The sequence below is a fragment of the Lepidochelys olivacea genome (assembly GCF_965140295.1).
Source record: "Lepidochelys olivacea isolate rLepOli2 genome assembly, chromosome: 18".
Taxonomy (NCBI): Eukaryota; Metazoa; Chordata; order Testudines; family Cheloniidae; genus Lepidochelys; species Lepidochelys olivacea.
This window is the reverse complement of record NC_140428.1, coordinates 19562667-19579008: the sequence shown is the minus strand read 5'-3', so window position 1 is coordinate 19579008 and position 16342 is coordinate 19562667. Positions and strand designations below refer to the sequence as shown.

The following is a 16342-nucleotide window of genomic DNA, read 5'->3' as shown; positions in this document are numbered from 1 at the left end:
TGGGGGTCTTACAATAAGGAAAACACATGGCAGACATACCAGCATATCTTACAGACACCCTCATCTTCTCCTGTCCACTCTTCTAGAAGGAAAAGTTCCAAAGATGTCTAGTATGTTATTGAATTCTATTTCAGAGGAGTCTGATCTCTTTGAGAGTTAAATGGAAATATTTGTGCATATCTCCTCTCCTCTTGTGTGTCTGTCACTCCTGAAGTGTTTATCTCTCTCTGGCTGTCTCCTCTTCACTTTCATGTCTGTCTTTTTCCTACACGGTATCTCCTGTCTTCCCACAGGACTATGAGAGTAAACTGCAGGCCTTGCAGAAGCAGGTTGAGACGCGATCCCTAGCTGCTGAGATGACAGAGGAGGAAGAGGAAGAGGAGGAAGGTGAGTTTGAGACTGGAAACAGTTCTGGCTGTTTCCAAATCTTTGGTGCAAAGGAAGTTGTACTACAGAGATATTTGTCATAAGTTGGAAAACCAACTTTGGAACTTGTGAAAAAGTGATGGCCTCTTAAAGAGCAAATTTGACAGCCATATAGACTGAAATTCTGTATTCACAGAACAGGTTCTGAATGAGCATTGAACAAAGGAACTGGACCAGGACCCTCAAATTCATTTAAGCCACCCAGCAGCCATTAGATGGGAATGAGCTTTGGGCTTCATATTCTGGTGCCAGTCCACAGAGCTCTCGTGTCCTAAACAGAGATTATTCGTGAGTTTGCGCTAGGATTCTCTAATCTGTGGGCTGGTCTACACTTCCGTGAAAGTCGATCTAACTTACATTGCTCAGGGGTGTAAAAAAGACGTTTCCTGAGCGATGTAAATTACATCGACCTAAACACTGTCCACACCAGCGCTATGTTGGCAAGAGACGCTCTCCCACTGACACAGCTTCTGCCTCTTGCAGAGGTGGAATAATTATGCCAACGGGAGAGCACTCTCCCATTGGCATAGCGCGTCTTCGCCAGACATGCTACAGTGGTAGTGTAGCGCTGTAGTGTAGACTTGCCTTGTGGAAAAAAAACTCCTGATTGGGTCTAGTGTAAGTGAGAGCATCTTATGCAGCTAACTCCTCTCTGTGCTACAGAACACCCAGGAAGGGAGGAGTGATTCAACAGATGTAGAGCTTAACCATCTTCTCCCTGGGTATTTGCTTTCTCTTTTTTATTAGCGTTTTAGCCTTCTGGATTTCTACAAATCAAGTAACCAGAGCTTGCTTAGTTTTTCTTTCGGTCTAGCTACTCCAAATGCTTTATAGCAGGGGTCGGCAACCTTTTAGAAGTGGTGTGCCGAGTCTTCAATTATTCTGTTTAATTTAAGGTTTCGTGTGCCAGTAATGAATTTTAATGTTTTTTAGAAGGTCTCTCTCTTTCAGTCTATATATTATATAACTGAACTATTGTCGTATATAAACAAGGTTTTCAAAATGTTTAAGAAGCTTCATTTAAAATTAAATTAAAATGCTGATCTTACGCCGCTGGCCCGCTCAGCCCGTTGCCGGCCTGGGGTTCCGTTCACCTAGGCTGGCAGCAGGCTGAGCGGGGCCTGTGGCCGGGACCCCAGACCGGCAGTGGGCTGAGCAGCTCAGCCCGCTGTTGGTCTGGGGTTCTGTCCACCAGCTCCTGCCAGCCAGGGTCCCGGCTGCCGGCCCCGCTCAGCCTGCTGCCGGTCTGGAGTCCCGGCCCTGTCCACATAGAGTAGATACCTACCTTCTCCCTGGTTCTAGCCCATTCTCTTCCTCTCTCTCTGCACTGAGCTGAGGGTGGGAGTGCACTGAGAACAGGGCTGGGGGTGAAGGAGCAGGTTGGGGTGCAGGGTCTGGCCAGGAGCTGGAATGAGGGAGGGGGCTCAGGGTTGTGGCAGGAGGTTTGGGTGTGGAGCGCTTACCTGGGCAGCTTCCATTTGGTGCGAGGGGTGCAGGTGGGAATGTGGGGTGTGTGCAGGAGCTCCTGTTTGGTGGGAGTGGGGATATGGGGGTTGCAAGAGTCAGGGCATGGGGGGGCTGAGTATGTGTGGGGGTGCCGGAATCAGGGCTGGGGTTGTGGGGGGGTGCAGGGGTCAGGGCATGGGGCTGAGGGTGTGTGGGGCTGGTGCAGGGGTCAGGGCAGAGGGCTGGGGTGTGTGGGCTGGAGTCGTGGGGGTGCTCCCAGCCCCCTGCCCTGAGCAGCTCCTGGCAGGGGGCTGGAGGGGATATGCCCTGATTCCACCCCCCTCCCCATGGTCCCCGGAGCAGAGAGCGTGCTGCAGCTCCACTTCTACCTCTCCTGCTCCTAGCAAGGGCTGTCAGCTGATCGGCCGCAGGGCGGGAGAGAAGGAGGGGCAGGAACTAGCATGCTGGTGGAAGAGGTGGGGGAGGGGGAAGCTTGCCTGCCCTGCAAGGAGAGAGCGGTGGACTGGGGGGCAGAAAAGAGCAGGCCGGGCCGGGCAGGATTTTTAGTGGCACCCTGCTGTCTTCCCGGGTCCAATTGGCTCGTGTGCCATAGGTTGCCGACCCCTGCTTTATAGGTTAAGCTTCCAGTGCTTGTAGTGGAAGATCAGAGCTAGTTACCCATTGAGCAATGAGTACAACCTATCTCCTTTCCATGCTCTCTTTTCAGTGACAACATTAAGTATTTTACAAGAAAATGAAGAGAAGTAAATAACCTCTGAATGGGTGTGTTGGAGGGAAAACCATTACATTTGACTAGGCTATTTCCTTGCTTTCCTCAGTGCCCTGGACTCAGCATGAATATGAACTGGCCCAGTGGGCGTTCAGGAAATGGAAGTTTCACCAGTTCACTTCATTAAGGGACCAGCTCTGGGGCAATGCAGTCTATCTGAAAGAGGCCAATGCAATCAGCGTGGAATTAAAGAAGAAGGTAAGATTGTACGGACCACCAAACTCCTAGATATTGTCTGTATACTGATCCTGCTTTGATGTATTATACTTATTTTTCTTGCCTTTAACCCACCATACCTCGTGGTTTTTATTTTGGTATGTGAAGTGCTTTGAGGCTTGACTGCCATGATTCAGATTCCATACTGAATTTGTATTTCTTTCAATCTATTTTTGTATATTTCATGTCCCCTACATTGTCTCCCCAGTCCCCATTCCAGTTATCCTTTAAAGCCTTGTTAAGATGGAAAAGAAAAGGGATCTTCTCTCTAACTTCATGTTGGGTCATTCATTTTTATCAAAAAGTGAATGCTAGATCTAGATGCCCAACATGGCAGTATTATATGCTGTTAGACTACCAGGCTGTTCCTTAAATGTTTTGAACTTAAAAAATTGGTGCTGCTCTCAGAGATAAAAATCAAGTTGATTCCTTCTTTCGTTTAGGTGGGTCCCAGTCTCATTTTAATGAGGCTTTTGGGGAGTGTTCTTGCTACTTGTTAAATAGAAGCCCCCTTGTGCCTGATTTCTATGAATATATTTGTTTTTCTCCATTCAGGTGCAGTTTCAGTTTGTCCTGCTGACCAACACTCTCTATTCCCCTCTGCCCCCTGAGCTGCTGCCCAATGAGTCAGAGAAGACTCGGAACAACAGACCTTTCCCTCGGACAGTAGTGGCTGTGGAAGTCCAGGATGTGAAGAATGGAGCAACACATTACTGGTCCCTGGAGAAACTCAAGTAGGGTCTAGTTCAAAATTAGTAGGGTTTTTTTTATTAAGGTCTCTTTAGACTTGTCCCAGTTCATCTCACTGCCTTAATATATATGTTTCCTGCACTTGTCTGGTACTCATTCCTTCTCTTCTGCTTCACATAACCCTACTACTGATAAACAAAATTAAAAAGTAAAACTTCAGTAATGGAGATCTGCCCTTAGAAAACCCTCCCAAATTTTAACCATCTCAAGTCTGAGGTGGTGGTTTCCATCATTCTTGTGCAATGTGCACAAGATAGGCCAGGGTTTCCTACTTGTTTGTATGACTACGGATTCTTCAATTTTTAATTTTGCACTTCTGGAGTGTAATCCAAGGATTTTGAAACATAAACCTTAAATAATCCTCTACGTGCTTGTGGTTTATAGTGGGGTCATTTTGCCAAGTACTGAAATGCAGCCACTTTTTTGGGTGGCATGTGACAGCTGTTCAGTAGTGCACACCAACACGATACATTGGTTCAGTGCAGAAAGCAACGAATGTGCCTAGATGAAACTGCAGGAGGAATTTGGGGAGGCAGAATGTAATGACTGAAGCTTAAATTTGACCAGAGCCTCAGGGCTTAACCTGCTCTTATGAAAAGAGCCATGGGATATTTATTGACCTTGACTGGCATGTGTTCTGCATTTCTTCCAAAAGATGGCATCTCCCACAGCACAGTGACCCCTAACATTATGGTAGAGCATTAGTACAGTAGAGATGAACTGGCCCCTTACCTCTTTGTACCCCCCTTTCCCCTTGCCTGTTTTAGGACGATACTTTATTCTGTCCCTGTGGTATGCATGCTCTTTTAGAAAAATGACCACAGCATCTCTGTACTAATGTCCTCATTCATCATACGGTAGAAGCAAATTCTTATTGTTTCTTTCAACATTAATTTTTTTGGGACTTTTTGCTGTGTAGGCAGAGGTTGGAGCTGATGCGGGAGATGTATGACAGGGCTGGAGAAATGGCGTCCAATGCCCAGGATGAGAATGAGAGCACAATGACTGGTAGTGACCCCTTCTACGATCGATTCCATTGGTTCAAACTGGTTGGTAGGTACGTGATGACAATTCTATCTCCTGGCACTTCACCTACTCATTGCGGGGAGAAAGCTGTGACTTTGAATAGAGTTTTAGGCTGTGTAGTCATATCAGCCATGTATGTGGGGTCTCAGGATTGATGATCCAACTTCTGGATCTTATTGATCGTCTTGCATCACCAAAACGCTGGTAAGAAGCAGGAAATGCTGCCTAAAACTTTCTTGATACAGATTTAACCTTTCAGAGGGTAAGTGTTTGAATTCACCCTTAATCAAACTTAAGATTTATTTCTAAAAGGAAGGGATTGAAATAACCAGTTAAGTGTTGTCTGAAGTTGTTGGAGTACTGCTGTGAGAGAGACTGAAGACTTACGGAAATACCAAGGGAAAACTGGTCCAGAGCTTGAGGGCTTTGTGTGGGTGTGACACTAAAGCAGTTTTGTTGCTTTTTTCTGGAAGGATTTAAACACCTAGTGAGAGGAGACAAAGATTCATTAAGTGTCTGATTGCTGAGCCACTCCTTTATTTTTAAAGTGCCTTATGGTGGATATACAGATTGTAGATACGCTAAGTGAGCTAATAAGAACAATGTAAATAACCATACATGATTAGCCTTGTTTGTCTTCATGTTTCCTTTGCTTTTTGCTCAGTCCAAGGATTCCGTCTTTCCCTAACTATGTCAGCAATCCCCTTCCTCCCATCTCATCCCAATCCAGATGGTCTAAAGCTTTTGCTTGCTGTTATGGTGGGCTCTGTGCTGACTGCAGCAGTATGATCTGTGTTATGAAGCATTCCTCTCTCCCCTTGCTTTGTTAATCAAAGTGTTCCGTTAACTGATATCTAGCTCCCCCATTTTCCATGGCTGCGTGAATGAGCGCCTTGCTGACCGCACGCCCTCCCCCACTTTCTCCACGGCTGACTCCGACATAACCGAACTGGCCGATGAGCAGCAGGATGAGATGGAAGACTTTGATGATGAGGCCTTTGTGGATGATACTGGCTCCGACGCTGGAACAGAGGAGGGATCCGACCTCTTCAGTGATGGGCACGACCCGTTTTACGACCGGTCCCCTTGGTTCATTTTAGTGGGAAGGTTGGTGAGGTTACTGTGAGAATAGCCAAAAGGGACCAGCTCTTGACATAGGCTGCAGAGGCTTTGCCTTTCAGAATGGAGAACATTAATCAAGCCCAGCCATATCTAGAAATGGAACTCCTCAGACCTACTCAGGCAGTCTGTCAGTTTTAAGATTATAATGCAAATCTTCCACATTAAAGGGCCCAAGGAGCCCTTGAGAATACAAGCTTTACCCATCAATACATAAAACCAATTCCTTTTCCCTTGCTTGTAGTAATTAGGGTGTTGTTTACCTGGACACCGTGCTTGATTTGCAGAGATTATGGTAGTATTGCTCTGACTCTTCTTTTCTCTAAAGGAGCGTTCCAACAAATATGAAGGAAACGGTAACATCTAATCTAATAAATCCCCCTTTAGAAAACTCATTTAACATCCTCTTTGTGACTGGGGTAGAATGGGAGGAAAGTTGAAGGTCTGAAAAATAGCTCATCCCAAGGTTCCTGTCTGGACTAGGGGAAATAATTGGAATTTTAAAAACATCTCCGTTAACTGTTTAACATAGTTTTTAAATACCACATACCATGTTGTGTAGACCGGGTTTCACACCTTTAAAACATGTTAGCTAGTTTTCTGCATGTTTTAAATGTGTTAAACCCTGTCTACTCTATATGCTATGTGGAGTTTAAAAACATGTTTTTAGAACATCAACTATTTTCATAGCCTAGATATGCTCTAGGGAGTCTTAAAGACTCTCGTGTAGACACAGCCACTTACAGCATGTTACACGGATAATACTTGTGTGTTGATCACAAAAAGTATTCACAAATAATTTCTGTGAAATATCCAGTAGGCAGGTTAGCCAGATTTTACTGATGGGGAAATTGAGAACAGGGTTGTTGAGTGACTTGCTTTGGCTATAGAGAGAGCTCGTAAGTGATTGGAATTGTGATTGGAGCTCAGAAGTTCTTAAACCCCCCTTAAACCCTGAGGAATAAAAACTTTAGTTCTTAAAGATGCAAGGAAGCAGAAAATTCCTGTTCCCTGAGAAATATTGTCTCCTACCACTCAACACCTGAAAGTCACATTTGAAAGCACGACTATTTCAGGTTAATCTAATGCACAGATTTGTCAGTTTTGGTGTGGAGTTTTCTTAATTGTCATGTATGTGCAGTAACTGCTTGCACTAGCAGGAACCACGCTCTCACAATAGTGCCAGCATGCTGAGTGTATTATGCTATTGTGTATATTCATTCAGTGTGTGGAGTGCTTGGGAAAATGTTGAACTATTCATCTTCATTTCACAGTCCTAACGTCCAGACTCCACAGGAAGCACTGTATACAGGCTGAGCAAATGCAGTGTATGAAAAGAACACTTGTGCTTCTTTGCAGTTAGGTAACTTACACCCTATATCCACATATAAAAAGAATCCAGATCTCTGAATCTCTAGATGTATATAAGTCAATCTGATCTCCTGTAAATTGCCTCTATTATATAACTCCACTTTTGATCATACAGGATTTTAATGAAACTGAATTAATAGTTTTTCATGAGTTTCCATCTGTCCTCTGACTGCAATTGAATTTGAAGCTATCCCCTTAACTATAGGTTTAGTTTTATCAGTTTGTATAACCTTATGCTGGTTGTAACAGCAGTAACCTGCTGCTGTTCTTTGACTAGACTATGGCTGGAGATTGGACACCACCAGAGTTCAACTGATTTCCATTCCTTAGTATTTTCCAGCGTGTGTCCTGTTCTGTAAACTTTGCATACGGACAAATAACTGGGCCTACCATTTAGGCAGATATTGTCTCCCACAGTGGTGATTGCGTGATACAGATTGAGACAAAACCCCATAGTACACTTAATTAGCTGTGCATTGCTGTGTAAAAGGGACACAGTGGGACAGAGTAGCATTCCTTCCTGACCTCAACAGTGATGAATTTGTCCTGAAAGGGAGAGTTAAAATACTGAGGTTTAGTCATTCAATTACCCAGTCCTTCTTAAAATCAAACGACAATATTTTATACTGTGCATTGTCTGCCTTCTATCTGAACTGTAGTCTTTTCTTTTTCAAAGAGCTGGTCCCTTTAGCCGTCTCTTCTGGCATGCTGGGATGTTAAGTCTGACTATTTAATGGGGTGAAATATCAAAACATTTGTTTTGTTTTGAGGGAGGCGGAAGAGGGTTATGATGTATTTTCTTCAAATCCTGAATTGATGTTTTGTATATTTAAAGAGAAAAATTCCATGATCATTCTGAGTTCTGTTGTTTTTATGTTTGGTAAAAATTTCTGTTTGTAAATTTTCATTTCTAGTTTTGTTGTGAATATGCCATTTTACCTCACCAATCTTTCTGCTAATACAGTTCCCCCTCTTTCAGTCTGCTGGGCTAAAGTGCAGGGGGATACTTGAAGATGGGGATGATTGAGGGAGAGTGGGACAATTCTCCAGTGTGTGAGGGAGAGGTGAAAGATAACCTTAACCTTTCGTCCACTCCCAGCTTGGCATACTCCTGTGGTGTAACAGGTGGAGGAAGGCGGTATTGCTGGATAAAGACAGCTTTTCTCTGTACAGCCACAGCAGCCAATGTGCCATTGCTGTTCAGCCACACAGGATCCAGCATTTCTTACACCAGATGGGAACCCTAAAAGATTCTTTGTATACATAAATTGCTTTCCCTGATTTAAAACAATTGCCTATAGCTGGTAACTGGATAGAAGGAAGTGGAAGATGAAAGGGGTGTGTGTGTGTGTGTTTTGTCCTCTGGGGTTATCATTTTATCAAGGTGACTCTCAAATTGCAGCTGACCTTCTAAAACTGAATGCATTTGATATCTTATCTGTTGGATCATAACTTCAAAACCTGGGTCATGTGTGTAAATATATTTTCATTTGCCATCTTGGGATAGAATGTTCAGGTAGCCCTAGCTTTAGAGTGGGAAGGCTTTTTGTAGAGACTGCCTGTGAGACTGTCTTTTATTGTATATGCACACAGATATGAGGCTAGCTAGATTCCTGCCTGGTGGAGAGATGAGGAGAACGGGGTGTGTGTGTCTACTTTCCCTGGACTTAATCTTTTTTAAACTGCATGTATTATTGGTAATGATGGTGATATTATACCTCCCTGAACTCCTACCCTGGTCCAGCCAGTGTAAATGATTTGAGTTCATTAGTGTTTTGTTTGGCTTCTTTCCCTTCAAATTAGCACTACCTGAAAATTTTGGGTTTAAAGTCAACATTATTTTGTAAACCATTTCTTTTTCTGACTTACCCCTCCTCACCCTGTTTTATTAGGAGGGCCCTACCAAATTCATGGCCATGAAAATGCATCACGGACTGTGAAATCTGGTCTCTCTCTCTCCCTCCCCCTTCCCCCCCCCATCTGGTCTTTCGTGTGCTTTTATCCTATACTATACAGATTTCACAGGGAAGACCAGGTTTCTCAAACTGGGGGTCCTGACCCAAAAGGGAGTTGCAAGGTTATTTTAGGGGGGGTCACAGCAGTGCAGAAGTAAGGGTAGCAATACCTTCAGAACTGGGTGGCCAGAGAGCAGCAGCTGTTGGCTGGGCAGCCAGTTCTGCAGGCAGCGCAGAAGTACAGGTGGCAGTACCATACCATGCCACCCTTACTTCTAGGCTGCTGCCTTCAGAGCTGAGCGATCTGAGAGTGGTGGCTGCTGACTGAGGGCCCATCTCTGCAGGCAGCAGCCCAGAAGTAAGGGTGGCGATCCCTCTGCCTTCAGAGCTGGACTTCTGGCCAGCAGCTGCTGCTCTCCAGCTGCCCAGCTCTGAAGGCAGCACCGCCCCCAGTAGCAGCACAGAGGTAAGGTTAGCAGTACCACACCCTCCCTACAATAACCTTGCAAACCCCCCTCCTCCCCAATTCCTTTTTGGGTCAGGACCCCTACAATTACAACACTGAAATTTCAGATTTAAATAGCTGAAATCATGAAATTCGTGATTTAAAAAAATCCTAAAACCATGAAATTGACCAAAACAGACCATGAATTTGGTAGGGCCCTATTTATCAGTGTTTACCTCACTTTGGAGCAGACTGAAAAGGAAGTAGATCCTAATTTTATTTATTCATGTGCTGAGTTATGATTGTTTTTGTTATATATTTCTCTTCATGTCTCTTTTTTTGCTCTTACAGCTTTATTAATCCTTTTCTTCTATACTGCATTTTGTCATCGCTTTATTTTAGCAGAATTATTTTAGTCTCTTTAGTTTGTAATTGACAAATGCCTACCCCCTCCTCATTTCAAAAACACCCTTATGTTGAGGAGGTGAGGCCCAGGGAAGAATAGCCTCTTATTTTATCTAACTTGGGTTCTTGACTATGGGGCAAAAGGCACTGAGTTCACCTCTTTTTTCATCTGTTTTCCTGTGTCTGGTGAACACCCTGTACATTTGAGGGCACTGGTCAGAGGCAGCAGGGATCCATGTTGCTTACCCTGTACACCCAGAATAATAATTGATACAAGCTTTATTTTTGATTGTACTGGATATAAAGGCCAAGAGGAAAACGGAGTGTATGTGAAAGGAAATCCAGCTAAACACGTGTTCAGTGCTGTAGTATAATTTACTGTCAGCTCAGCTAGAACCATCTGAATGAAACAGTCGTCATGTAGATTTCTAGTTAATGAAGTGTAAGGAAATTGTACCTGGGAGTATTACGTACCCTCCCTGCCTTCATCCATTGAATTCTGAAACCTCTCATAATACTGTCTTTCTCAACTCATTAAAACCCCTTCTCCTGCCTTCCTTGTTGAGAGCTATCCATGGACTGATCTTTTAGGCTTCTCTGCATTTAGATATTTACTTTGATTGGGGAGGTACTCTTTCCACACTTAAACTTGCCATTTTAAGATCCCTTTACAATTTTAAGTTCTGCCATTTAAAAGAAAAAATGAATGAGCTTTCTAATATAACTCAGAAGTATAAAGCATGCTTAGCTTAAAGTATAATTTGAAAGTTGTGAACAATAAATTGGTCAAACTACTAATCCAAAATAAGACCCCTCCTTCCCCACTTGGTGTTACAATACTTATTAGAACTAAAAATTTTAATATCTTCCAGTACTGGCCCAAAATGCTGCATTCACTCTGTTGTAAGCTGCAGTGTTTTGGACTGTTGCTTTAGAATTTCAAGGTGGCTTGTTATATGGGAGTGGGAAATCTAATATATTCCAAGCTACTTATCTGAAGAGAATACTGTAGCTCCCCCAATACTCAGTAACTGTTCTTTTTAGAAGCCTGAAAGATGTTTTATAATTCACTGGGGAATTTTGATAATTACTTCATATATATATAGTGTATTATAAAATATGCATAGAGGAGAGAAAATGCTTAATCAAAAATCTGTTTTAAATGCTTGTATATATTCAAGTTAAACATTTGTTAGATTGCTAAACAGTCACTTTCCTTTTAATTTGTCATCTCTAATTATCTTTAAACTACAATCACAGGATGGAAGGTTCCTAATGATGCTTTGTATGCAGTAGAGCCTCTTGAGTTTTTAACGTCTTTCTAACAATGCTGTTTACAACTGTATTGCATCAAAAGTCATCTTTCATAACCAACATCTTAAATGTCTCCTCTATATACTTTATAACTCACTAATGTAGACCTGTTGGCTCCAGCCAGCTCTGGTTTAAAGTGTGTCTGTGTTTTCACACAATTTAGCTTGAAAATACTGCAGGAGTTCTTTAAGGGCAGTGTGAAAATAGCAGTACATAGTACAAGATAATGTGTTATAGCAGAACTGCAGACACTAGGCTATATGAAGGCATTTGTGTCCTGTCAGCCAATGAAATACAAAGTTCTCTCTACGCGTGGTGGTCTCATGTTGTTTTTCACTCCCTATTACCAGGGCATTCGTATACCTGAGCAACCTACTGTACCCAGTGCCCCTTATCCACAGAGTGGCAGTTGTCAGTGAGAAGGGGGAGGTTCGAGGATTTCTGCGTGTGGCTGTGCAAGCAATAGCAGGTAAGAGAGTCTGGGATTGCTCTTGCAGTGCAAGCTTTTGGGTGGCTTTTGAACAGCTGTATTTTAAAAATAAAATAAAATAAAATAAAATGGGGCGGGGGCGCTGGCTTCAGAAGGTTTGCTTTTTTGCTGCATTCGGTTCTGGACCAGCTTTAAGATCTGGTACTTGCAAGCCTCCCAGGACACTTACTCTGTCACGTTAGAAAGACGGGGTTGTATTCTTTCCACTGATATAAAGCTTTTGGCCAAGGCCGATTAGCGAATTTGACCAATTGATGTGTAGAAAATGTATCCTCTCTGTTAGAGGTTTTGAAATGTTCACTGTCTACCACTGTGAGATTTGTATGTGGTAACTAAGACAACCTGAGGTGTAGAGACAGGGGAGGGGAGAGAGGAAAGATCATATCGATAGATATTTTAAAACACTTTTTTAAAAAATGTCTTTCCTCTACAGTATGGCATAAACATAAGAAGTGATGGTGCATGTGACTGCATGTGAGAGTATAAAGGCTTGAATGGCACTATTTTTGGATGACCCGCAGAACTAGCTTGTGGCTCTAACGTCTTGAGTCTCATGTGCTTGTCCCAAATAAACACCCATAAAACCTTTACTTCATTACGTACCATATATTCACCCTGACTTTTCAGTCTTTCCTGTCTTTATAAATCACGTATAAAGTGCTCTAGCATCTTTATATTATATTCTCTTCTCTGTGGATAAAGGCACCTCCAGGGACTGGGGAAGGAGTAGAGTTAGCATTAATTCCTCAGTTACTCATAGGCTAGATCAGTGTCTCTCAGCATCCAAAGAAAAGAGTTAACCTCTGTCTTTGTATAGTGGCTGAGGGTTTTTTTTTTTCTCCCTCCTCTAGGGTGGTTTCCCTTACCCTTATAGCAGGTATTGTAGAGAACTACATACTAGCCGCACCCTGTTCAATTTTTCATGTGACAGTGTTGGTTTGACTAGTTGGGGCTATTGGGTAAGGACAAAAAATTCCTATTTCTTTTCAGGGAAAACTTGATTTAAAGGGGGAGGAGGGGCGGAATATCTAGCTAAGATGACCCTTCTCTTTGCTGATTTTGAGAAAGAGAGGAGGAGGTAATAAATTTCCTTTGACTAGGTCTTCGATCCGCCAACCAGTTGGTGGTATTTTGTCCTTTTTTCCCCACACTGAAATGAACTAGTCAAGGTTTGTGCCTGGTATTTGATCATGCACCATTCATCCTGGTGAGAGCTCAGATACTTCTTGTAATTTATCTGCTCTTTCTAGCAATGGCTAACTTCCAACCATTGTCTCTTGTATTGGAAGGCAACCCTACAGGTCTTATTCTCCATGGGAACATGTAATGAAGTCTCAGACACTGAGGCTGTGGAATTCACTCTGGCCGAGGCTCAAATGGCAGATGAAACATTTGAATACATTCAAGTTTTACTTCTAGCCTGGTTTGCTTTCCTTGGCATTGACACTTTAATACCTATAGTCAAATGGATGATATGAAAGAGCAAACCATGGCTATTACAAATTGATTTTGCAACATCTCTTTGAAATATGTCATGGCTTTATTTAGTCCAAGTGATATTTCAAGATGGCATTCTTAATTTTGGGATCACTTCTGTAAGTATGTGTGTCCTATTAGAAAATACCTCAGCCCTATCTGGGCACCCCCTCCTCTCTTATTGTCAGTCTCGGCAGAGACTGGGCTGAGTGGGCCATAGAGACCAAAGTAGTCTCTTGCTTTGAGAGTCCCTCTGGATCAATATGGCACATGGAAGCTGTGCCATTGTGGGTGCTCACTCTGTGGGTAGAGGATTTTAGTTTTCAGGACTGTAAACCTGGCCGTTTGTTGTTTCTTGAAAGACCGGTCCGAGGGATTGCTGACTAATCTGGCAATGTTCATAATTACTGAACTCTCTCTGTAAAAAGCCTTGGATTGCTTTTTATCCCTTTCTGTAAAGCTTCTTATTGCATTGGGTGTTTTGTCATGGCCAAACTGTCATTAATGTACATCTTGTGTCATGGCAGGAAAGGGTTATAAAGCTATTACCCCTAGTGAACTGGGCATGACTATCTAGATGAATAAGGTAAAGAAATGAAAATGGCTGTAAACTACCTTCATTATTGATATATTCTTCACTGTGTAGCAAGAATCCCCTATAGATAAGGATCTTGAGGTGTGACAAGGTCAGTGGTTGCATTGGAACTAGTGTGGGGACAGGAATTGAAAACCTGTTCTCTGCTAATCAAGCCATGGATCCTTCCTGATTAGGGTTATTTTTAATGTTTCACATGTTTCCAGTTGGAAAAATCTCTAAGACATTCTCATCTCTGATTGTTGGTCTTTTCACTCATCATGTTGTACACTTTTGCCCATTCATTTTGGATGTAACCTATTTAGAAACCAAGCAATTAAACAGTAAATATGGAAATAAATTTTTAACCCAGGAATTCTCAAACTCCAGCATATTAACTTTGAATCTTCTGGGTATCACTAACCTGTTTTGCTGGTTTTCTCCATTCCCTTCCCAAAAGCCAGTGCTAGGTAGTTCTTTACTGTATTTTATCTAGCAACTTGTTCCAGTGTAAATGACCCAAGTGATGGGGTATCCACCACTTGGGAGACTAGTATCCCATCGAGTCATTCTTGCCATTGGAATTTGTTTCCAATATTATATTTTCTTTGCCTTTCTAGCTGATGAAGAAGCCCCAGATTATGGATCTGGCATTCGGCAATCTGGCACAGCTAAAATTTCTTTTGATGATGAATACTTTAATAAGGTAAGAAACATTAATTGGGTTGGAGAGGTTTGTGAAGGGAGGGGAACAATGTCTTGTTCTAGATACAGATCAGTTAGGGTGGGTTAAAAAGTACAGGGGGCAAATTGGAAGCTGCAGGGCTCTCATCTGCAGCCCCTGTCTTGTGTTCCTCAGAGTGACTTTTCTTCAGTTGCCATGACTCGTTCTGGACTGTCACTAGAAGAGCTGAGAATTGTGGAAGGGGAAGGTCAGAGTTCAGAGGTCATCACTCCCCCAGAAGAAATTAACAGAATGAATGACCTGGGTAAGTGGCCACAGCTTCTGGGACTTGAAGGGACAAACTTGGGGCTGTTCTGATTCTTTATGAAAAGGGGCTCTGGGCTTTATTCGGAAGTGTGCTACAGGTGAAGGAATGTTGTCCTTAGAGTGCTAGGGTACATAATTGTGACTGCTCCCTTGTGAGAGTTTTGATTTACAAAATACTGACTCCGATGTAGCACACAGAAGAAGCTTATAGGTTGCAGTAGTTCAGAGTTTTTGATCATTGTCAATCCACTAGAAGGTTTCAGAAGTGGCCCGCCTCTTTATTTATGTGACTATCTAACTGGTAATTACTGTGCACCCCTCTCTTGCAACTCTAGTGTCCCCACCTTGGGTGAGAAGCGAACTCTGCACTTTGTTGGGATCACTGTGTCTTGTCTACACCAGGATTTTTTTTATAATTAATTTTTCAGGTGCAGCTTGGTAGGTGGTAGCCTTGCTGATGACTATAGTGTAGACAAGGTTCAGAAGAACCCAGGCACTTTTACCACTGTCACCTAACCCTGCTCTGAGTTGTTAGACGCTTTGGAACAACACTTGAGCCTTGACTACCCTACCACTTTTATCAGTGCTACCACTAGTGAAGCTGCATGTACTGTGAATTAAGGCTTTGAAAAATCCTTTGGTAGATAAACTACCGGAGAGCAGGTGTTTGGGGGTGAGGGATTAAATTCCTCCTTTGCTGGGTCAAGTATCTGTAGATGTAGTAAATCTGAATATTTGACGGGAGGTCTTTGTGTCTCTTTAAGACCTGAAGTCAGGCACTTTGTTGGATGGGAAGATGGTGATGGAAGGGTTTACCGAGGAGGCTGGCGACCACCTGAAACTGGGTAGTGTGTTCACCTTCCGTGTGACAGTGCTGCAGGCCAGTGGCATCCTCCCAGAATATGCAGATATCTTCTGTCAGTTCAAGTAAGAATCTCTCCTTGGTAGTACAGGGTGGGGAAGACTTCTGCAGTGAAGAGGGGTAACTGATGCTAGATACTGGGAAAATGGAGATAAAACTGGAGTGATTTTTAGGAGTCAGTGTGGCAGTGTCCTGTGGGAGGGGAGCCAGAAATCTGTGTAGCCATCAGATCATGTGCCCTGACCAAACATCTGCTTTGTGTTAACATGGCATCAGGGAGTAAAGCTTTGTAGAAAGGGAATAAGAATCAACTTTTAAAAGCCACACATCCAATGCCTCTTGTCCTAGGCATCCCAAGGTCTTTTGTAGAAGAGTCTTTGAGGTCCTCTAATGAAAAGTGTTATAGAAGTCTAAAGTCCTAATACTCAGTAAATTGGTTTATATTTATTACATTTATAAGGTCCAAATCAGTGGGCATTTAAGCACCAGATAATGATACCTATGTATAACTTTAAAATTAAAACCATCCCATGTATACACCCAGCTTGAATCAAATGGTCTGGAATTAGGGCAAATTCAGCCGCTCTCAAATGAGAGCTCTGTCCCCATTTAGATTCCAAAGAATAAGGATGAGAAGAGGAGTTAGCAAACATACAAACCAGTAAAACAGTAGAGGGAGCCCCAAA

At 42.9% G+C, this 16342-nt stretch overlaps 1 protein-coding gene across 6 annotated transcripts in view; it reads left to right on the top strand.

Annotated features, from left to right (window-relative positions):
* The window catches only part of KIF1B (kinesin family member 1B), a 149153-nt gene that overhangs the window by 96300 nt on the left and 36511 nt on the right, over positions 1–16342 (top strand). For 5 of the 6 annotated variants that reach the window (XM_084651857.1, XM_084651856.1, XM_084651858.1 and 2 more), the window contains 9 exons: positions 294–387; positions 2712–2860; positions 3434–3612; positions 4548–4685; positions 5513–5761; positions 11614–11732; positions 14424–14509; positions 14663–14792; positions 15559–15721. In XM_084651857.1, the coding sequence (XP_084507983.1) occupies positions 294–387; positions 2712–2860; positions 3434–3612; positions 4548–4685; positions 5513–5761; positions 11614–11732; positions 14424–14509; positions 14663–14792; positions 15559–15721 (1307 nt within the window). The remainder of the gene's footprint in view (positions 1–293; positions 388–2711; positions 2861–3433; positions 3613–4547; positions 4686–5512; positions 5762–11613; positions 11733–14423; positions 14510–14662; positions 14793–15558; positions 15722–16342) is intronic. The other variant, XM_084651861.1, reaches the window with a different exon arrangement.